This window comes from Pleurodeles waltl, chromosome 12 (assembly GCF_031143425.1).
Source record: "Pleurodeles waltl isolate 20211129_DDA chromosome 12, aPleWal1.hap1.20221129, whole genome shotgun sequence".
NCBI classification, from domain to species: domain Eukaryota; kingdom Metazoa; phylum Chordata; class Amphibia; order Caudata; family Salamandridae; genus Pleurodeles; species Pleurodeles waltl.
In genome coordinates, this window is record NC_090451.1 from 663,815,916 (window position 1) to 663,840,446 (window position 24,531).

The 24,531-nt window shown below is 44.0% G+C and overlaps 1 protein-coding gene across 3 annotated transcripts in view; it reads left to right on the forward strand.

Annotated features, from left to right (window-relative positions):
• RUSC1 (RUN and SH3 domain containing 1) overlaps positions 1-24,531 on the forward strand; it is a 90,353-nt gene that overhangs the window by 61,378 nt on the left and 4,444 nt on the right. For all 3 annotated transcript variants that reach the window (XM_069218455.1, XM_069218453.1, XM_069218454.1), the window contains 3 exons: positions 3,366-3,412; positions 12,320-13,643; positions 15,746-15,874. In XM_069218455.1, the coding sequence (XP_069074556.1) occupies positions 3,366-3,412; positions 12,320-13,643; positions 15,746-15,874 (1,500 nt within the window). The remainder of the gene's footprint in view (positions 1-3,365; positions 3,413-12,319; positions 13,644-15,745; positions 15,875-24,531) is intronic.

Below are 24,531 nucleotides of genomic sequence, written 5' to 3' on the forward strand. Positions count from 1 at the left end.
TGTGTCTTTTACTTTTGGGAAATCTTAGACCTCATCCATGTCAGAAACCAACATAGACCCTGATTATGAGTAGGAGTGGTTCTGTGAGTCCAGATATGACATTGCTTAGTTTTAAAACCACAAATCTGGTTGTGGGACAACCAAGCTGGAGAGGAGTAGGTGTTACAGGAAGAGACACAGCCCTGCCTCTGCTGCTCCCTTCAACACCACGTGGGGCGATGGGGGGGTCCATATAGTTATTGCTGATTTTAGGACCTTAACCTGTAGTGGACACCTTAGGCAAGAAGTTACTGGCCGGAATCGGGGATTCCAGGCCTACTGTATCACCATACCTAAATCTAACCAACTCTTAATGTGGGAATAGTGGTAAATTGTAATCCGAAACTGACACTTTCCAAGCTCCTCCTAACTACTGACAGCATTATTAAATCTAGGTGCCATACTGTACATGTAGGGTCTGGCCTACTGGCTGACCACCACCCACCCTATTCTGATAAGCAAGGGCCAAGCAGGATTTGTCACTGGTAGATGCTCAGTCAGCTGGCTCACTTTGTTGAGAAGTCCAACAGGAAGAAGACCAAGGAAATGCAGTTTTCTCAAGCAACAGAAATGGCGCTCAACAGGGTGAGCTGGTAATTTCTGCTTCGGGGGAAGGTGGAGAGATTATCGACCTGGTCTGGTGGGATACATAGACCTTAATCCCAGGGTTATTGTGAACAGTGTCTTTTACATCCCATCACACCTTTGCATCAGTACAAAATTAAGGTGCCTGGTGTCCTGGCTCTCCTCTCATACAGGGGTTTACTACTGACCGCATGGAATACAAGGTTATCTCTTTTCACAGATGGCAACTTGCAGTTCATAGTGAACCCACAGACTTCGGCCCTCATTACGACGGGGTGGTCCGGGGACTGCCACAATCATGGGGATGGTCAGACCGCCGCAGTCCAGACTGTCCGACCACCACATTACTACCCTGGCAGGCAGACCCGCCTGAAGACGCCCGTCCGCGCCATGGTTCCCGACATGGTGATGGCGGTTGTGGTTGTACTCAGCCAGGGTGGGGCTGAACTTAGTGCCGCCTGGCTGATTACAACCCCACTTACCGCCAGCCTTTCAATGGCCATGGAAAGGCTGGCAGTAAGCCAGTGCTGAGGGATCCACAAGGGGGTCCTTGCACTGCCCCAGGGGCTGCCCTGCTTAGCACCATTGGAATGAGCACTGTCTGCTTGCAGACTGTGCATTCTGAGGGTGCTGGAGTGCTACGATATTGGCCTCTGCTTCCTTAAGGGAGCCGAGGCCAATATCATAGCGCTGTTCCTGCCGGGCTGTCTGACGGGAACTGCACACTACAATGTTCCCGCCAGTTTGAAGCAATGGCATTTGGTGTAGACGTTGTATAAACATTGTATAAACTGATCTCTGCGCCACTGAATGCCCAACATCGGAATACAAGAAAAATTTGAACATTTCACTAGATAGGATACTACCTAAAAGTTTATGATAAATCCTTTGGGGAGATGCCTTTAGACTCAGAATGCCCATCCAACACAGGGAATCTTCCTAAAGCATATGATGGGGTGTTATGTGACCCCCACAATAAACTGAGCAGAACGTTTTCTGGATCCATCCGTGAACACTGTGCTGAAGACAGCGTGGGCGTTTGGCACGCCCCTCACATTTGGTGAGCTGGCCATAAGTTAGCAATACATTAGAAGAAGATAGTGTCATTGGCAGCCTTTAATGTCTTTGTAGGCTTTCCTATTTCTGAGCACCTTTTATACTTTTTTTGTTTTCAAGCTAGAAATAGGATTGTGTTGTGATTAATATTTCACTTTCTGGTGACATTCTGAATGCTACTTGCAAGACATTTGAAATAGACCTTCAGCCCAACTCTTAACATTATCTAAGCATCAGGGAGACAGGGGTCATTGAAAGGCCCAAGGAGCACGGTGTGAAAGACCGACGCAACTTCGTATTGGGATGGCACATGGTATTGCTGTATAAAGACAGGGAACTATGACAATGTACTTGTTTGATAGAACCATGAAACTATTAGCAACACCAGTTCAGCAAGAAAATAATACCTATGGTTACGGTTCATTTGGAGGAGCAATAGGAATCCGTGGAATTACATTTTCTCAATTTCTCTTAAAAGTCTATTTACAGGGACCCTAGTTTTATATCGAAAATTATCATTGGTGTCATGGCCTTTGCATACTAATAATAACATTTTTTTTTTCCGGCTGTTAGTTTTCAAATTAAATGATTGGTGTGTATATGGAAATGGTTTTAAAACATATTGTGTATCTAAGTAATAATTAGGTCACATTATATCATTAGAACATGAATTGTGTATTTAAGTAATTAAGCAGCATTTTATCTACTAATTAAACAGTTGCTTACATTACTATCACTGTGTAGAACTTGTTAAAGTTGTAAATATTTCCTCTATATCGGTCTTTGAAACTGATAGAGACTTGTTGATTTAATGCGAAGTTCTGTCGTGTTCCTCACCCTGGCAGTCAGTCAGTGGTCATATTTTCAACTTTATCAATTGAAACTCTCAACAGCCCCTTCTACCACTGGACTTTTTGTTTGTTTCTCAGTCAGCAAGAAGAAAATTCAAACCTGGGAAGCTGGGGCTGAAAACTCTCCCGTGGCCACAGGTTCACAACCCTTTTTAGGGTCGAGCCTGTGTAGCATGCGCTTGCGCATGCATATCGCTTGCGAGACGCTGTGGTAGTTAGAAAAGGGCTCGGAGCCTCACCCATGTCACGTCAGTGTCTTTCAATGGTTCGTGGGCTTGCCTTTTAAAATCTGCTTGCTTTCATTAGTGGAAGGCATGCATACGACATGCCTTTTCCAGTGGTTAGCCCTCCTCGAGCGCAGCGACCAAGTACTGAAAACATACAAGGCTCGCTGTTTTCGGTCCGGTTTGTGGTCTACTTTTCTCTTTTTTCGCAGCGCGATCTCGCTTGTTTAGCAGCGCGATCGCACTCGTTTTTTTTCCCATTTAAAGAGGCAAGAAAAGTCCGGTTGGGAGTTTACAACTGCTAATAGCTCTAACTCTGAGAATTGCGAGACCCGTTGCATTGCAAATGCTTGTTATTTCTTTGTCTGCAGGTTGATGTACAACAGTGCTTCTGTCAGAGGCGGTTATGGGTGGGACTAGTGGTGCGTCACCGTTGGCTACCATTCGGGACACATCATGTTAAGCCCTTAGTCTACTGTGCCAGCGATGGGTGGGCTGCTAAGGGGGTGTCAGACAGTTACCCAAGAGACAATGCTTTTTGTGCAGTTATCGATTTTCTTTTTGGTTCAATCCTAGTTTAATCATGTTTAAAACTTTTTCTTTTTTTCAGTGCCAAACTTTTGGATTTCTGGGTTTCGCACCTGCAGGAGCATTCAGGTAATCCATGGATTTGGGTGACTGTGAACTTGTACATGTCCCGCTAACTGGGGTTATGCTTCAACAGATACGGATGCATCATTAATTAACACCTCTAGTTAAAATAATGTTCTTTACCATCTCAAAAAACATACACTTAATATAAAGTTATGGTAGCTTGGATTATAACAATATGATGTATGTTTTAAAAAACAGAACACACCAAAATAGTTCTTTTATTGTATGATATAAAAACCAAGACACCTCCCACCCAAAATTCTACAGATATGGTTATGTACGCAAATCAGAGCTTGCACACCTGCCATACAAACCATAACTCCGACACCAAATACAGTGCTCGTGACCTTAAATATTTATAACAATGACTAAGAGTACTTTACACCACATCTTTAAATTGAACAGATCCACAGGTATTATGCTGTATAGATGTTTGTGCTACTCATAATATTAATGGCAAGGTAATATGCCACATAGCACTATTCAGAGCATTTTGGTTATCTGTGAAGTCATGAACTATAGGAAGGGTGAGGCTTTGACCATTGCATTTGGTGTGTGAGTAATGGCTTGCATGGCAGGCGTACCAGTTATGGAACGTAACCAATCATAACTGGATAATTTAAGGTAAATTCTGTCTTATATCATGACCATAACTTTAACTGTGTTTTAAATGAATAAAATATAGCTGAAATATTCCATATTTCTTCTACAACGGTGGCATCATAATGACAGCCTCTGCAGAACTTCATCATTTCCAATATTTAATTTAGTACCCTCATCTAGAAAGCTAAAACAAAACTAAAACATTCAAATTGAAGGGGATCTTTCAAATATCTATGATGTTAATCACTGCTCATTGTTTAATTAGCGACGTGCTCGTGAAAGCTAATCTAGACTTGATCCTGGCTCTGTGTCACCTGAACATTACAGGAGTGGTTTCAGAAATCATGAAGCATAATGAAAATGTCACTTACCCAGTGTACATCTGTTCGTGGCATCAGTCGCAGTAGATTCGCATGTTCTGCAATAGCTCGCCATCTGGTGTTGGGCCGGAGTGTACAAGTTGTTTTTCTTCGAAGAAGTCTTTCGAGTCACGGGACCGAGTGACTCCTCCTTTTGTCTCCATTGCGCATGGGCGTCGACTCCATCCTCGATTGTTTTTCCCCGCAGAGGGTGAGGTAGGAGTTGAATTGTAGTAATAGTGCCCATGCAATGGAGTGACTAAGTATGCACTTATTTAAGGTTGAGATGATACATATATAAATAATTGAAGGTAACTTCCAAACTGCTACAGGCTCCCGGGGAGGCGGGTGGGCACATGCGAATCTACTGCGACTGATGCCACGAACAGATGTACACTGGGTAAGTGACATTTTCAGTTCGATGGCATCTGTCGCTGTAGATACGCATGTTCTGCAATAGACTAGTAAGCAGTTATTTCCCCAAAAGCGGTGGATCAGCCTGTAGGAGTGGAAGTAGTCTGAAATAATGTCCTTAATACAGCTTGACCTACTGTGGCTTGTTGTGCGGATAACACGTCTACACAGTAGTGCTTGGTGAATGTGTGAGGCGTAGACCATGTGGCTGCCTTACATATTTCTTGCATTGGGATGTTTCCTAGAAAGGCCATGGTAGCACCTTTCTTTCTGGTTGAGTGTGCCCTTGGTGTAATGGGCAGCTGTCGTTTAGCTTTAAGGTAGCAGATTTGGATGCATTTAACTATCCATCTGGCTATACCTTGTTTTGAAATTGGGTTTCCTGCATGAGGTTTTTGAAATGCAATAAAGAGTTGTTTAGTCTTTCTGATGTTCTTTGTTCTGTCAATGTAATACATTAATGCTCTTTTGACATCTAATGTATGTAGTGCCCTTTCAGCTACGGTATCTGGCTGTGGAAAGAACACCGGAAGTTCCACTGTTTGATTTAGATGGAACGGTGAAATAACCTTTGGCAAAAATTTAGGATTGGTCCTTAGGACGACTTTGTTTTTGTGTAGTTGTATAAAAGGTTCCTGTATAGTAAACGCCTGAATCTCGCTTACTCTTCTCAGGGAAGTAATGGCGATGAGAAATGCCACCTTCCAGGTTAGGAACTGTATGTCGCAGGAGTGCATGGGTTCAAAAGGTGGACCCATAAGTCTAGTTAGGACAACATTTAGGTTCCATGAAGGAACAGGTAGTGTTCTTGGTGGTATAATTCTCCTAAGGCCCTCCATGAATGCTTTAATGACTGGTATTTTATATAGGGAAGTTGAATAGGTAGTCTGCAGGTATGCAGATATTGCTGCAAGGTGAATCTTAATGGAAGAGAAAGCTAGGTTAGATTTTTGTAAGTGAAGCAAGTAACCCACTACATGTTCTGGAGTTGTGTGTAATGGTTGTATTTGATTAATATGGCAGTAGCAAACAAACCTCTTCCATTTACTTGCATAGCAGTGCCTGGTGGATGGCCTTCTTGCTTGTTTTATGACTTCCATACATTCTTGGGTAAGTTGTAAGTGCCCGAATTCTAGGATTTCAGGAGCCAGATTGCTAGATTCAGCGATGCTGGATCTGGGTGTCTGATCTTTTGGTTGTGCTGTGTCAACAGATCTGGCCTGTTGGGCAATTTGATGCAGGGTACCACTGATAGGTCTAGCAGCGTTGTGTACCAGGGTTGCCTTGCCCAAGTTGGTGCTATCAATATGAGTTTGAGTTTGCTTTGACTGAGTTTGTTTACCAGGTAAGGAAGGAGAGGGAGAGGAGGAAAAGCGTAAGCAAATATCCCTGACCAGTTCATCCATAGGGCATTGCCTTGGGATTGTTTGTGTGGGTATCTGGATGCGAAGTTTTGGCATTTTGCGTTCTCCCTTGTCGCAAACAAGTCTATCTGAGGTGTTCCCCAGAGTTTGAAATAAGTGTTCAGTATTTGGGGGTGAATTTCCCATTCGTGGACCTGTTGGTGATCTCGAGAGAGATTGTCTGCGAGTTGATTTTGTATCCCTGGTATAAACTGTGCAATTAGGCGAATTTGGTTGTGAATTGCCCAATGCCAAAATTTTTGTGCTAACATGCTTAACTGCGTGGAGTGCGTCCCTCCCTGCTTGTTTAGATAATACATTGTTGTCATGTTGTCTGTTTTGACGAGAATGTATTTGTGAACTATTATTGGTTGGAAAGCTTTTAGTGCTTGAAAAACTGCAAGAAGTTCTAGGTGATTGATATGCAGTTTTGTTTGATGTACGTTCCATTGTCCTTGTATGCTGTGTTGATCGAGGTGTGCTCCCCACCCTGTCATGGAAGCATCTGTTGTTATTACGTATTGTGGCACTGGGTCTTGGAAAGGCCGCCCCTTGTTTAAATTTATGTTGTTCCACCACAGAAGCGAGAGGTAAGTTTGGCGGTCTATTAACACCAGATCTAGAAGGTGACCCTGTGCTTGAGACCACTGTGATGCTAGGCATTGTTGTAAGGGCCTCATGTGCAGTCTTGCGTTTGGGACAATGGCTATGCATGATGACATCATGCCTAGGAGTTGTAATACCATCTTTGCTTGTATCTTTTGTGTTGGATACATGCGTTGTATGATGGTGTTGAAATTTTGAATTCTTTGTGGACTTGGAGTGGCTACTCCTTTTGATGTGTCTATTATGGCTCCCAGGTATTGTTGTACCTTGCGTGGCCGAATCTTGGATTTTGTGAAATTGACGGTGAACCCTAGTTTGAAGAGGGTTTGTATGATATGATTTGTGTGATTTGAGCACTCTATTAACGAATGGGCCTTGATTAGCCAGTCGTCTAGATATGGGAACACATGTATTTGCTGCCTTCTGATGTGTGCAGCGACTACCGCTAGACATTTGGTAAAGACTCTTGGTGCGGTTGTTAATCCGAAAGGCAGTACCTTGAATTGGTAATGTATTCCTTTGAATACAAACCTTAGGTATTTCCTGTGCGATGGGTGAATTGGTATATGGAAATAAGCATCCTTGAGGTCTAAAGTTGCCATGTAGTCGTGCAGCTTTAGCAATGGCAATACTTCTTGTAGTGTGACCATGTGGAAGTGGTCTGATTTGATGAAAGTGTTGACTACTCTGAGGTCTAGGATTGGTCTCAGTGTTTTGTCCTTCTTTGGTATCAGAAAGTACAGTGAGTAAACTCCTGTGTTTATTTGTGTGTTTGGCACTAATTCGATTGCATTCTTTTGCAATAGTGCCTGCACTTCTATCTCTAGGAGATTGGAATGGTGTGTTGTTAAATTTTGTGCTTTTGGTGGTATGTTTGGAGGGAACTGTAGAAATTCTATGCAGTAACCATGTTGGATAATTGCTAGAACCCAAGTGTCTGTAGTGATTTTCTCCCATGCTCTGTAATAATGACCTATTCGTCCCCCCACTGGTGTTGTGTGGAGGGGGTGAGTGACATGTGAGTCACTGTTTAGTAGTAGGGGTTTTGGGGCTTTGGAATCTTCCTCTATTTCTAGGGAATTGCCCTCCTCTATATTGTCCCCGAAAACCTCCTCTATACTGTCCTTGGTAACTGGACGGTGTGGCTTGTGAGGTGCTGGCTTGTGTGCTTTGACCCCGAAACCCCCCTCGAAAGGGCGTTTTACGGAATGAGCTGTAATTCCCTCTGCTCTGCGGGGAGTAGAGTGCGCCCATGGCTTTGGCAGTGTCCGTATCTTTTTTGAGTTTCTCAATCGCTGTGTCCACTTCTGGACCGAACAGTTCTTTTTCATTAAAAGGCATATTGAGAACTGCTTGTTGAATCTCTGGTTTAAATCCAGACGTTCGGAGCCATGCATGCCTTCTGATAGTTACAGATGTATTAATTGTCCGTGCAGCTGTATCTGCAGCGTCCATGGAGGAGCGGATCTGGTTGTTGGAGATGGCCTGTCCCTCCTCAACCACTTGTTTTGCCCTATTTTGGAAGTCCTTGGGCAGATGTTCAATGAGATGTTGCATCTCGTCCCAGTGGGCTCTGTCATAGCGCGCAAGTAGTGCCTGGGAGTTCGCGATGCGCCACTGGTTTGCAGCTTGTGCTGCGACTCTTTTACCAGCTGCATCAAACTTGCGGCTTTCTTTATCCGGGGGTGGTGCATCTCCAGATGTGTGAGAGTTGGCCCTTTTCCTAGCTGCTCCTACAACAACAGAGTCTGGTGGCAGCTGTGTTGTGATGAAAGCCGGGTCTGTAGGAGGCGGCTTATACTTTTTTTCCACCCTTGGTGTGATTGCCCTACTTTTGACCGGGTCCTTAAATATGTCTTTTGCGTGCCGGAGCATACCAGGGAGCATAGGCAGGCTTTGGTAGGAGCTGTGGGTGGAGGAGAGTGTGTTGAACAGGAAATCATCCTCGACCTGTTCTGAGTGGAGGCTTACGTTGTGAAATTGTGCTGCTCTAGCCACCACCTGAGAGTACGCGGTGCTGTCTTCTGGTGGAGATGGTTTTGTAGGGTATGCCTCTGGGCTGTTATCTGACACTGGGGCGTCGTATAGGTCCCATGCGTCCTGGTCTTGGTCACCCTGGCTCATGGTGGTGTGAGCTGGGGAGTGTGATGGCGTTTGTGCTGGTGAAACGTTAATCACGGGCGGAGGAGAGGGTGGTGGTGTAACTCTTTTCACCACTTTGGGTTGTGGTACTTGTTCCGCCTGGAACTCCAACCTTCTCTTTCTCCTAATGGGGGGAAGGGTGCTTATTTTTCCTGTCCCCTGCTGAATGAAGATACGCTTTTGCGTATGGTCCGCATCAGTTGCTTGTAGCTCTTCCTCAAACCTATGCTTCTGCATTTGGGAGGTTAGCGAGTGCTCTTCTGTATAAGAGCCTGAAGCTGGGTCGCTTGCAGTTTGTTTCGGCGTCGAAACTGTGTCTGCGTGTTTTTTCGGCTCCGAGGTGACTTTTTTCCTTTTCGGTGCCGAAACCTCTCGGCGTCGATCTGTTTCGGTGCCGCTGTCTCGGCGTCGAGCCGTGTCCACACCGGCATCTCGGTGTCGAGGCTTGTCTCCAGCACTTTCTCGGTCCCGAGAAGGCTGCGTGCCGGTGTCTCGACCGGAGTCGGACGATCTCGGCACTGTTTGGGCCTTTTTCGGTGCCGACGGTCGGTCACCGATTTTATGGGTTGAGCCATGGCCTGGTGGCAGTGGCGTCCCCTGGGCCTTGTAAATGTTTCTTTGTGTGGTTTTCGACGTCTTACTCACGGTTTGTGTATCGTCGAATCCTTCGGAGTCTGAGTCTTGGATCGAGAAGGTACCTTCCTCTTCCTGTTCCTCGAACTCCCGTTGGGCTGTCGGTGCGGACGCCATTTGAAGTCTTCTGGCTCGACGGTCTCGGAGTGTCTTTCGGGACCGGAACGCACGACAGGCCTCGCAGGTGTCTTCGCTGTGCTCAGGTGACAGGCACAGGTTGCAGACCAAGTGTTGGTCTGTGTAGGGGTATTTATTGTGGCATTTGGGGCAGAAACGGAACGGGGTCCGTTCCATCGGCGTTCCTCAGCACGCGGTCGGGCCGACCAGGCCCCGACGGAGGATCGAAAAACTACCCCGAAGGGCACCGGAGCTCTTCGATCTTCGATGCGGTGTTGAATCTAAGTACGCCGATCCCGAACGCAACAATACCGACGAAAATCTTCCGAAATTAACTATTTTTTCCGTTCCGAAACTCGGAGCGACAGGAACACGTCCGAACCCGATGGCGGAAAAAAAACAATCGAGGATGGAGTCGACGCCCATGCGCAATGGAGACAAAAGGAGGAGTCACTCGGTCCCGTGACTCGAAAGACTTCTTCGAAGAAAAACAACTTGTACACTCCGGCCCAACACCAGATGGCGAGCTATTGCAGAACATGCGTATCTACAGCGACAGATGCCATCGAACCTACTGTTTTTGTTGAATCAACAAGCTATTTTTGAAAACTGAACATTCTTAATGCATTGTTAGCTTTTCCGAGTCTGTGGACACCCGAGCCTCGAATACATATTGCACTCACTGGCACAAATTTGTTTATGAACTTCAGTTAATTAATCTTCTTACCTCTCTTTTTCCTCTACATATAAGAGATTTGTTTACACTGGTCACCAAAAAGTCTATAACATGATTATTCCAAAATTTCTTTCTCCACTGTCATTTCAGTAATTATAGCTTAATTTTGCTTAATGTTCAGACACGTTATAAAGGAAACCACAGTTATATGAAAGTGTTTGTATCAATTATTCATCAGTTGTTCGTCAATTTGCAATGCACTTTGCGTTACCACTCTTCATAAGGGAAAACACTTCTGAAACAAACAAAAGTGCAAGTATGCCTAAACATTGATTGCAAACACCATGCCTTGCTTAGTCCATACTGTTTAGTTTTCATCATGTTCACAATATAAACAAAATACAAAATTATTAATGAGTTCTCCAACCAACCACTCCATGCTGTTAATCATGTCTTTCATGTTCACCATATCATATCATTACTAACTTAATAATGAGGTCCCCAATCAGTATGTTAATTAGGCAGCCAAGAAATAAAACCCACTGATTATCTTAATGTGAATAAATACCATTGTACCTCACTCAAATATGACTTGCATGTCATTAAGTGAGTAAAGAACCATGAATTTATGAAAACCTTTTGTGAGGCAAACTAACGGTATTGCTACTCTGCAAAGAAGCACAGGAAACAAAAAAAATAGAAGCAAAAAAACAAAAAAAAAACAAGGACAAGTAAATATTAATACATGTATGAACTATCAACATGGTTTGGTGAATTTCCAGCTCCTCCCATAGCCCCATGTTCTGTCTGCACGAATCGCTGATCCTTGAACTCTCTGTGTATCAAAACAAAAGACATGAAACCAACTTACAAGCAAGTTTATGAACACAGGGCCCGGTAGATAGGGTGGGTAGCTATTGACAAATATACCTCTGTACAGAACCAGTGGTTTTACTAGAATGCCAAGATAGGCTTTAAACCAAAAACATGAAGTTGAGTAAGCTAGACTTTGCTAATCCATTTCACAAATAGTTCAGGAAGCTAGTCTTGCTCAAACTAACATCTAGCTATCGGGCTGTGATCCTGCAGCAAAGGATAACTTAAAAACATCCTCCAGCACCAGATGAAACGTGCTGAATCATACAGTGACTCAAATCATGCACAGCCATATAACTATTTACCGAATATATATACCATGCATAAATATCGCTACCAAAATGCCGACATCCACTTTAACTAAATATCAAGTTCTTCCCTTTAAGTATGCAAGGGCTGGAGTAAAAATAGCAAATTAGCCCTGGCCTACACTAGATAAGGAATGATTTTGTTTGGATGTAGGAATTTAAAACAGGTTGATCTTTTTGTAGAGATATTTATTTATGGTAGATATTTTGGCAAAAGGTTTTTTTGTTTTTTCAGTTTATGTTTGTTTTGTGCAGGTACTTTTTGTGTTATGAGATTAAACCCACAACAAGGTGACACAAAACTGAGATACTGGTAATTAGGAAAGGGCTGGACATTTACACGGTACACTGAAAAAATAAGAGAAGACATGGAAAAATATGCATAAAGCAGAAGAGCAACAAGGCATACTATGACAGGATGAGTGGTGGTGTAGAACGAAGAGGAGTTGGGCTCATCAGGAAAAAGTAGCAGACCGCAGTGTCCTAAAAAATATGAACAGTACCCATACTTGTTGTAAAAATATTCATGTTTGCAATCGCAAGTTTTTAAAAAACATGGATGTTTAGTGAGAGGGAAGTTGTAAGATTGAACTTACTATATGGAACCTCTGCAGATGCCTTGCGTTTTTATAGACACCAGAAACCAGTACAGGTACCATAATCCTCAGCTTATTGCACACGCGCTCTGTACTGATTGGTGGAATTACTATTGTTCCATTGTTGGAATGGCCAAAAAGAAACAAATGATTTTCTTCTATTATTTGCTTTTGTAGGTACATTGTCATGGCTTTACTTGCCCGGAGGCTTCTTGTCGATAACGAAGGACTCTTTCTATTCCTTCTTTGAAGAGCTGCTTCTCGTTCTTCAGCCACTCTCCATCCTAACTTTTCACCTGGATCTGCTCTTTGAGCACCATCATCTCCGTGTGAATCTGAGGCTCCTCCAACCATCTGCAGGGACCTCATCTTGTCAGGCTCAAGGCCATGCACCATCAACAGGTCTGAAACAAGGTGAGGGCTGTAGTCCTCGAGAGGCAGCAGCTGGACAATGTAGCGAAGATGACAAACAGCAGCAAGAACATACTGCTGCCAAGAACAGAACAGTCTGCATTGGCTCAGAGCAAAAGAGACCATTCCAGAATCCAGCACCAATAAGTAAGCAATGTACTGATGCCCAGAGCAGTGGCCCCCTGCAAAACACTTTCGAACAGGTTCTTCAATGGGGGAACAAGTTGACTCATACATTGGTGGGAAGCGAGGAGAGCCCTGCGGTCGCCAAGGTTCCCGTAAAGGAGACATGCACTAAATCCTCTGACAAAAGCCGAGAAGACACTGATGTGAAAGCCAAAACATGGTGGGGCCAACTGAGCCAGGCGTCGCAGGTCTATAGTACTCTGAACCGTGAGGGCTTCCCTTTTACCAGATGGACCAAGATAAAGATGTCGACAGTAGACAAGTTCCCAGCTGCGTCGCCTAACCTGTCAGCTGGGAAAACAAAATCAGAGAGGGAGGTCACTAACCACAAGAAACAGTATGAGAGGAATCAAACCAAAGAACACCATGAAGGAGGTTCTTCAAGAGCCACTCGTGCCACATTGGACCAGCCCAAAAAAAAGACAGATGGTTCAGAAGCCCAGGAGTCACAAGATGAAGGTCATAAGAAGAACCAAGAAACATACGAGGAAGGGAACCAAGAACCCAGGTCGGAGGAAGCTCCTGAACAAGGGAGTCCAGGGATCCAGGAATCATCTCTACATGAGACACCAGTGCGTCATGAATCATCTGACTACGTGTCACCTCTCACACAGGAATTATCTGATAGAGAAGCACAGAGGTCTCACAAATTGCATGATGACGGGACACATGTTTTTGGAACACAAGAGATGCTTGATAGAAATAGTCAAGGGCTCATGACACCAAATTTTCAAATGAAAGAAGATCGGGGGACAATTGCAGATGCTGGACCGCACAAAGATCCCCATCGTAGAGAAGCTGAATCCCCCAGTAGGGGCATTTGGCTAGGGCATTTGTTTGGGGCACCATGTTCATCAACCAAACGATCCCCTAGTGATGTGGAAACAAATGGAGTTAAGTCTAGGCAAGATGAGAGACGGGTTTCTTGCAGAAAACAGTAACGGGCACATTTGTTTTAGGTGAAGCACATGCATGCTCATCCTATTTCCTTCTGTTTGCCTACTTCCTACCCTATGTGGTCTGCTGTTTTCCCTCTCACTTTCTCCACCACTCAAGATTTGGCCACAAACAATCTTGAAGTCTAAGAGAGAATACCTTTTTATCTGGTGAACCTCCTACTGGTACAGGAAGGCTAGAAATCAGACACACTGAAGTTGTCACTTGAAATATAGAATTATTATAACAGAGCTGCAAACGTCATTAAGTGCAAACTAAGTTTAAAAAGTATTAGTCAGAAAGGTTTTGATGTACTGTAAAATGCACCAACACTTTAATGCATTCAGATCTGGATAAGAAAGTCTAATGAGGCAGATTTTTGAAAAACAATAAATTATTTGGAATGAATGCGGATATCATGCCACTGATCAAACAAACTAGAGGCACCAGTCTACTACAGCAGTTCAAACTGCAAGATATCTGAAAACAAGCCCTTCCTTCTCAAACGTTTTTGATGAAGAGAGTGAAAATGTACCTCTCCACAGGTGTCTAGAATAAAGAGCAGAACGATTACTAAGAAGTGTTCCCGCATCTCCAACCCAAAGGACACATTTATTTGCCATTGTATGTGTTACAGCGGGAGGAGGGGGAACACTTCTTAGAAGTGGCTCTTAGGAGGAAATCCACTACAACATGTCTATGTTTCGAGTGACACCCACAGTTAATTTGCTTCCTGACTTTATTGTATGAACATTGAGTTCACCAGTTAAAAAGGTTTATCCACATTACACTTGATCTGAGTGGACAGAAAACAACCAGAATCTCTTCAGTGTTGACAACATGGCATTGGAACTTCATTCTGTGACTTCTGACTTGGTGACCATGTATTTAGGATGGATTCACATTCATTGACGAGTAAGAATGAGTTTGGGTTGGATTCCATCTGAAACCTATATCTATAACGGAGACGAGGGCAGCAGCACTGATGGCTATCAAGTGCTACTGTTGCAGGAAGTTTGAAAGGTCCACAGTGAGGGAGAGGGTGTGGTGTAACGGTCCGAACTGCTGACTTTAGAACTAGAGGAACCAGGTTTGAGTCTCAGTGTCGGCTCAACATCCTGTGATTCTAAGCAAATCACTTAATCTCCCTATGCCTACAATTCAGCACCTTGAGACCCTCGATGGTAATTTAGTGCTTTACAAATCCTGGAATAATATTATTATTATTCTTGCCTTCCAAGTGACTCACTGAAGAAAGACTAAAACTATTTCCCAGTTAGAAGGAAACAGCAGTTTTCTTCATTGTGTTACATATTTGTAGATATGACAGTAATAAATCTTGCTCAAGAAACAGTTTATCCCCATCTGGTCCACCCATGCAGACTCCTGACAGTCATCTAGTTCACGCTGACAGAATCAGCATTCTGGGACATCACTTCATTAGTCCAGAGTGTGGACACCAAGCAGCTCCCTTCATTAGAACAACAGCGAGGAACAAATAAAACATAGTGTAACACCTATGACACACACATGCACACAGTAATACATACAGGGATGGCCACTATTTCCCCCGAGCGGCCCTTTGTGGACACACTCTTGCACGCACTCTCATGCAATATCTTGCTTTTCCTCTGTTGTCTTCCTCAGTTCACCCATTGTGGTATTCCGCCATCTTTATTGGCTTTCCTATGCATTCCTTCCCCACTGATGAGGGCCATGGACTGGTTCCATTTCGCATACTGTAGATTTTTCCCCATCTATTCGATGCTGTTCCATTGATCCAACACCATCTTTGGGGACTCTTCCATTATTTCATCTGTCTGTTAACACGATTTGAATAATCCACCAGCACTGAAGGCTTTTTTGTGGATCTGCCCCTTTTATAGGTGTCCTTACCATGACCCACCTCTCTTCTGGGAACTACTACATGAATCAGTCCCTATCTGGTGGGTTCTTTTCACCTCTTCTGGGTGCTGTCCCATGGGCAAGATGTGTATCCGGAGCAGTACAGTGCAGTCTATTCTTGTTTAATTCTTGGGAGTTACATATCTCTAACCTCTTCCATTACAGGAGACCCTCCAGTTGGTTGCCTCCAAATATGAATGTCCTGGAGTTGATGAGGAAAGTGGTGCCCCCTGAGAAGACTGCCCTGCCTGAAGAGTCCAGCAAAGTGCCAGTAGAAGCCCCAAAGCTGATAAGGTTTGGCAATATATAAGGACATAATAACCCAATCCTTTTAGATGTTCTGCTCCAGGATGCATATTTATATATATATATATTTATTCCAACACATTTATATTGGGGCAGAGTTGTCCGTCTCCAACCGTGCATGTGGTATTCCCGACTGAGAGGCTAAAGGAAATCTCCTAATTGGTTACTTATGCCAGTGTTATTGTTTGGCAGTATGGTAAGTGCTGGAAGGGACTCAGACTACAGGGCTTTTAGGCTGGAAGTGTAAAGAGGTTTGATAGGAGGTTCATTGGGGGTTGTTACACTGGCAGTATTGTTGATATGTCTGCAGTGTTATTAGAGGTTTTTAAGATTAAATTGTTGTTGAATTCTTTTAGGTTGTCAGTGTTATTTAGAGTGTCAGGCTGGCAGTAGTATTATGCTTGTTTGTCTGGTAGTATTATGAGGGATGTTTCAGATGCACTATTCTTGAGGTGGGTTACGATGCCGGTGTACTAGTGGTTTGTGATAGTATTAACAGTTGCAAACCATTGATCAGATACCAACACCCGGTATTTGGGTTGTACATCATTAGCAAAGAATAAGCTGTCCCCGTGGGTTGGCTTTCGCTACGGCAGTCATGTTGGGCTGACTCGGTTTAGGAACTGGACCTCTGCTTCCTCTGATGACTTTTAAAACAGGAAACATTGTGTATAAGCAACAGCTATCACTTTATTAAAGATGGTCTGCTTTAAAAAAACAAGCAGTGTATGTGGATTTGTATGTGTTATTTATACAGCGCAGATCTAACCAGAAGGCAGCAGATCACTGTACAGTCTACTGTTGATGCGGGAATGCCGGGATAGCCAATTTCTGACAGTGGACTGATCTTGAAAAAGTTGGCTATTGAGCACTTTCCTAAGTCCGAGCAGGGTTGGGGCATCCCTAATGGGTATGTAGATGGTAAAGCAGCCCTTAGGATGATAGAAGGAGAAGGCCTGTTGGCTTGTTTTTTTCCCTTTTTTGCACTTCTTTGCTGTTGCTCTGATGTTGTTGGCTTTTGTAGATGATGCATCTGGTTTTGAAGATGATGCTCACTGGGCGGGGTAGCCAGTGGACTTCCATCAGAGTGGAAGTGAAGTGGTCCTATCAATTCATGCTCTTGATAAGGTGTGCTGCTGCGTGGACGGTGACTGTAAGAGGGACTTTGTGGAGCCTAGGAGACCAGGGAAATTGGCATTATCGTCACAAAGATACAAGAGACTGATGGGTTCAGCTTCCGTTCTGAATTCGCCTTCTGGGAAAATGGTTTAATTTGCTTAAGTAGTGTGATCGGGAACCAGACTGTCTTAGTTCTCTTGGCGATGTGTTCCTTAACGGTGGGATCTGTGTCCATGGTGAATAAGAGAGGCTTGGCATTGGGTCAAAGTTATAGGTTTAATACATCCACTTTCATGGTGTTGAGCCAGGTTTGGACTGGTTGTTTCTTTTTATTCTTGACAAACAGCAGGAATTATGTTTTAGTGGTACTAAGCTTCATACAGGGCGGGAGTAACTAAAGAGTATGCAGGGTGGCGAGGGCATTGGCATGGAAAAAAAAACCCCATCTTAAGTCAGCAGTGGAAGGATTCAACTCATCCAATCAAAACACTTAGAGAGAGAACAATTCTTGCGTGGGACAGTTATAAGAATAGAAATGGAAAAACATTGAATCAAGAGCAAAGACCTGAGAGGGACAAGAAAACCATTCAATGATGGCAAACCAAAAGCCAGCTTTTTAAATATGTGCTATGTATTAGAAATTATAGGTCTTCAACAGACAGTTAAATGTCAGTAGCTGAGACCTAAAAAGTGTTTTGACCTTGGGAATAGAAATGCAGAGGCCGAGGTCTACTGTCTTTTGTAGGCTTTAAATGCCCCAATTGCAGTCTATCGGCGTGGATCAAAAAATTGTTACCTGACTAATTAAAATTAATTAGGCAGGCCATTCTGTGAGACTGTACGATTGAACATTTCATTGTGACCTTTGTGTACATAAACCAGTTTGTGTGCACATTGCAGATCCTAGTTTACTGTTGGTTGTTCATACATTAGGCTCCTGATAATGGGGCTTTGTGCACTGGCTGTATTTTTTGCACTGTTAGGCTCCGACTGTTGTCAGGATGGTTAGGTTGGCAGCTTTGACAGGGTTGGTAACCTGACAGTGTTGTGTGGGTTGTGACAATGGCAGTATTATAGAGGCTGCTAGGCTAATGGTGTTTTCTGGCTTGTTAATATGGCTGTACTTTTCATGGCACGTAATGCTGAAACTGTTATCAGGTTTGTTCACTGGCCTTGTTATGTTGATTTAGGAAGTTAGGCTGTTAATTTAAGTGTGTTAGTCGGTCATTGTTAGGCTGATAGTGTCACCAGGGTTACTTATTGGCAGAGTTATTGAGGTTGTTAGGGTTTAAACTAAATCCTTATCCTGATATTATTATTGGGGTTGTTACACTGGCAGTATTATCAGGGGTCAGGTGAACATTGTTATCAGGTTTCTTAGGCATGCAGTGTAGGAGTGATTGTTAAAATAGCAGTGTTATTGTGGTTGTTGGGTAGATTGTGAGTGTGGGTTACTGAATTTGGCTGCCTTTTTGGAGTTGTTAGTCCAGCATTGTTTTTTGGTTTGGGGGTCAGGTGGCTTGGTTATTGAGAATTTTATACTGGCAGTGTTTTGTGGTTAATGTTATTTGAGTTGGTAGGCTGTCAGTGTTAATTTGATCGTTAAAACGTCAGTCATTTGCGGTTGTTAAGTCATGTGGGCTGTCAGGCTAGCTGCTTTATCGGTGTTGTTAATCTGATATTGTTATCAAGGTTATTTGACTGGCCGATTTAGTGATATTTTTATGCTGAAAGGGCATGTTGGTCTCGCCTGAGACAGAGCACTCGTGGTCGCTTGCAGGTCATTTTGTTTACTTACAAGGGGCTTAGAGACCACACATTGTTAGCACTGGTTGGTTTCATGGTCAGTAGAATTGGCTGGCTCTTGTTTGGTCAGTGGGGACTGGCTTCACTTAGTTTAGCAGTTTTCCCTTCTCAGCAGCATGGACCAAGTACTGCTTCCTTTTTTTAGGAGTGTACTTTTGCTGATTTCTGTCTCTGCCTATTTTTTTCTTCCACTTGCAGCACTTCATAAGAGCATGTGTTTTTTAGGTTGCATTTTTCCTGGTTTTGCTCTGCGTTGTTGCTTTCACTGGCTTGTTTCCTGTATTCTTTCCCTTTTACTTTTCATCCTCTCCCCTTCTAATGTTTGGTGCAGCATGACAACTCAAACGGCCTCAGGTTGTTAGCATCACTTTTAACAATGATTTCCAAATACATTAATGGCTTCGGGCTAGTTTAGTTTGTATCAAAGTGCTTTTTTTGGTGTGTGTTTCATGATTTATAGTATGTCTTGGATGCGATTTAAATATTATATACAAAAAAACAGCTTGTTTTAAATGGGTTTAAACGTTCACGATTATGCATTGGATAGAACAAACTAGTATGAAAGCAACATTAAATTGTAAAACACTTTTTTGCTTGTTTGGCCTCTCCTATTGTGCTTCCTCCTGTAGCCTGATGTGTCCATTGAAACAAGTATTAATACACTACACGACGACAGGTGATACCTTGCCATGGCAATGAAAGGCCATAACATACCCTACATTACAATGGCAAGCCATACCATACGATACTATAAAATGCCATACCATACCCAGTAGCATGACAAAATGTGCAGCGTTCCACCCTGCAAGATATTCTGTAGGCCCCCCCCACACTCACATCAATAGAGGCCGAGAAGGCCACTCCAGTATAGGTAAGCCTGGGGGCCCACCCGCAACCTGAGAGCAGCAGGGCCCTCTGATACACCCCTGCCTATTCCATGACATGCTATACAATGACAGGCTGTATAATTCAGTGACAGGCCATTCCTTACCGTACCATACTGTGGAGTGACAGACTACACTATGCCATACTATACGATGGCAGACTGTACAATAACATACTATATAATTACAGGCCATACTGTACCATACAGTGATAGGCCACGCAATATACAGTAAGAGGCCATGCCATACCATAATATACGACAGACCATACCATATTATAGAATGACAAATAATACCATATAAAAGGTCTACCATACCAGACTATACAATGACAGGTTATACCTTACAATAAAATAACAGGTCATAACATTCCACACCATACTGTACAATGACAGGCCATACCATATGATCCCATGCCTTAAAATACCATTCTATACAATGTCATGCCATACCACACTATACAAGGATAGGCCATACCATATTATACAATGACAGGTGATACTATACCTTACTATACAGTGATGGGCCATACCATCCCATACCACACTATACAATGACAGGCAATTCCCTACCATACAATAACTGGTCATACCGTACCATACCATACTATACAATGATGACTCATACCATACTATACGAACCATAATGTACAATGACAGGCCATACCATACCACACTATACAAATGACAGGCCCTAACACACCATATTATACAATGACAAGCCATACCATACGAGACAATGACAGGCCATACCATACCATATTATACAAATGACAGGCCATACAATACAATTCTATACAACAGCAGGCCATTCCATACTATACTATACCATACTGTACAATGACAGGCAATACTATGCCATACAAGGACAGGCTATACAATACCATTCCTTACTGTACAATGAAAAGTCATACCATACCATACCATACTACAAATTACAATGAGAAGCCATACCATACTATATTATACAATGCCATCCCATAACATACTATACGAGAGACCATAAAATCCAGTGACAGGCCATTCCTTACCTTACCATACCATACTACACAACGACAGGACATAGTACACCATACTACACAATGACAGGATGTAAGGAAATGCCTCCTTGGCATGGTTACCCCCTGACTTTTTGCCTTTGCTGATGCTATGTTTTGAATTGAAAGTGTGCTGAGGCCTGCTAACCAGGCCCCAGCACCAGTGTTCTTTCCCTAACCTGTACTTTTGTTTTACACAATTGGCACACCCTGGCATCCAGGTAAGTCCCTTGTAACTGGTACCCCTGGTACCAAAGGCCCTGATGCCAAGGAAGGTCTCTAAGGGCTGCAGCATATCTTATGCCACCCTGGGGACCCCTCACTCAGCACAGACACACTGCTTGCCAGCTTGTGTTGCTGGTGAGGACAAAACAAGTAAGTCGACATGGCACTCCCCTCAGGGTGCCATGCCAACCTCACACCTCCTATGCAGTATAGATAAGTCACCCCTCTAGCAGGCCTTACAGCCCTAAGGCAGGGTGCACTATACCATAGGTGAGGGCACCAGTGCATGAGCACTGTGTCCCTACAGTGTATAAGCAAAACCTTAGACATTGTAAGTGCAGGGTAGCCATAAGAGTATATGGTCGGGGAGTCTGTCAAACACGAACTCCACAGCACCATAATGGCTACACTGAAAACTGGGAAGTTTGGTATCAAACTTCTCAGCACAATAAATGCACACTGATGCCAGTGTACATTTTATTGTAAAATACACCCCAGAGGGCACCTTAGAGGTGCCCCCTGAAACCTTAACCAACTACCCGTGTAGGCTGACTGGTTTTAGCAGCCTGCCACACTCGAGACATGTTGCTGGCCACATGGGGAGAGTGCCTTTGTCACTCTGTGGCCAGTAACAAAGCCTGCACTGGGTGGAGATGCTATCACCTCCCCCAGGCAGGGGCTGTAACACCTGGCGGTGAGCCTCAAAGGCTCACCCCCTTTCTTCCAGCACCACAGGGCACACCAGCTAGTGGAGTTGCCCGCCCCCTCCGGCCACGGCCCCATTTTTGGCGGCAAGGCCGGAGGAAATAATGAGAAAAACAAGGAGGAGTCACTGGCCAGTCAGGACAGCCCCTAAGGTGTCCTGAGCTGAAGTGACTCTAACTTTTAGAAATCCTCCATCTTGCAGATGGATGATTCCCCCAACAGGGATAGGAATGTGACCCCCCCTCCCCTTGGGAGGAGGCACAAAGAGGGTGTACCCACCCTCAGGGCTAGTAGCCATTGGCTACTAACCCCCCAGACCTAAACACACCCTTAAATTTAGTATTTAAGGGCTCCCCTGAACCTAAGAATTTAGATTCCTGCAACTTAAAGAAGAAGAGGACTGCTGAGCTGAAAAACCCTGCAGAGAAGAAGAAGACACCAACTGCTTTGGCCCCAGCCCTACCGGCCTGTCTCCCTCCTTCAGAAGAAAACTGCTCCATTGACGCTTTCCCCGGGACCAGCGACCTCTGAATCCTCAGAGGACTGCCCTGCTTCCAAAAGACCAAGAAACTCCCGAGAACAGCGGCCCTGTTCAACAAAGACTGCAACTTTGTATCCAGAGGAGCAGATTTAAGACCCCTGCAATCCCCGCAAGAAGCGTGAGACTTGCAACACTGCACCCGGCGACCCCGACTCGACTGGTGAAGAAACAACGCTACAGGGAGGACCCCCCGGCGACTCCAAGACTGTGAGTAACCAAAGTTGTCCCCCCTGACCCCCCACAGCGACGCCTACAGAGGGAATCCCGAGGCTCCCCTTGACCGCGACTGCCTGACTCTGAAATCCTAACTCCTGGAAAAGACCCTGCACCCGCAGCCCCCAGGACCTGAAGGATCGGAACTCCAGTGCAGGAGTGACCCCCAGGAGGCCCTCTCCCTTGCCCAGGTGGTGGCTACCCCGAGGAGCCCCCCCCCCCCCTTGCCTGCCTGCACCGCTGAAGAGACTCCTTGGTCTCCCATTGAAATCTATTGGAAACCGACGCTTGTTTGCACACTGCACCCGGCCGCCCCCGCGCTGCTGAGAGTGTACTTTTTGTGTGGACTTGTGTCCCCCCCGGTGCCCTACAAAACCCCCCTGGTCTGCCCTGCGAGTAAGCGGGTACTTACCTGCTGGCAGACTGGAACCAGGGCACCCCCTTCTCCATTGAAGCCTATGTGTTTTGGGCACCACTTTGAACTCTGCACCTGACCGGCCCTGAGCTGCTGGTGTGGTGACTTTGGGGTTGCTCTGAACCCCCAACGGTGGGCTACTTTGGACCCAAACTGAACCCCGTAGGTGGTTTACTTACCTGCAAAAACTAACATTACTTTACCTCCCCCAGGAACTGTTGAAAATTGCACTGTGTCCACTTTTGAAATAGCTATATGTGTTTTATGTAAAAAGTATATATGCTATTGTGATTATTCAAAGTTCCTAAAGTACTTACCTGCAATACCTTTCAAATGAGATATTACATGTAGAATTTGAACCTGTGGTTCTTAAAATAAACTAAGAAAATATATTTTTCTATACAAAAACCTATTGGCTTGGAATTGTCTCTGAGTGTGTGTTCCTCATTTATTGCCTGTGTGTATGTACAACAAATGCTTAACACTACTCATTTGATAAGCCTACTGCTCAACCACACTACCACAAAATAGAGCATTAGTATTATCTCTTTTTGCCACTATCTTACCTCTAAGGGGAACCCTTGGACTCTGTGCATACTATTCCTTACTTTGAAATAGTGCATACAGAGCCAACTTCCTACACAGGACACAGCACGTCATAGTATTCAATGACAAGCCATACCATACTATACAATGCCTTACCATACCATGACATACTGTACAGTGAGAGGCCGTAAAGTTTGGTGACAGGCCAGTCCTTACCAAACCATACATTACAATGACAAGACATACCATACTATATGATGCCATACCATACCGTGACACACTGTACAGTGAGAGGCCATACAATTCAGTGACAGGCCATTCCTTACCAAACCATACTATACAATGCTATACAATGACAGGCCATACCTTACCGTACTATACATTGACAGGCCAAACAATACTACACACAGACCAGCCAAACCACACCATACTATACAGTGACACGTCATACCATACTATACTATACAAAAGGCATACCATGACATATAGTCACAGGCCACACCATACTATACAAAGACATACTATAGAATGACAGGCTGAACCATACAATGACAGGCCATGTCCTATGACATCATACAATGACAGACTAACCTATACAATGACAGCCCATACCATACTGTATTATACAATGACAGACTATACTATACTATACAAAGACAAGCCCATACCATACTATACATGCATAGGGTATGCCATTCTATAAAATGGCAAGCCATACTATACAGTGAAAAGCCATACCATACTATACATAGGGCATATTATTCAGGGCAAACCCTACTGTACAATTCTATACAATGACATACCATACTATCCAATGACAAGCCATACCATACTATCCAATGACAAGCCATACCATTGTATACTATAGAATGACAGACCATACTCTACAATGACTAGACATACTATAGGATGCAATGACAAGCTATACTTTACCGACCAATGACCTGGTATACCTTACAGTTAAATACTATACAAAGACAGACCATAACATACAATAATAGGTCATAACATACCATAATGTACAATGACAGGCTGTACTATAACATACCATATTATAAAATGGCAGGATGGCCTGTGCGATAATATAGTGACAGGCTATACCGTACTACACAAGGACTGGCCATACCATACAATACCAATACAGTGACAGTTCCT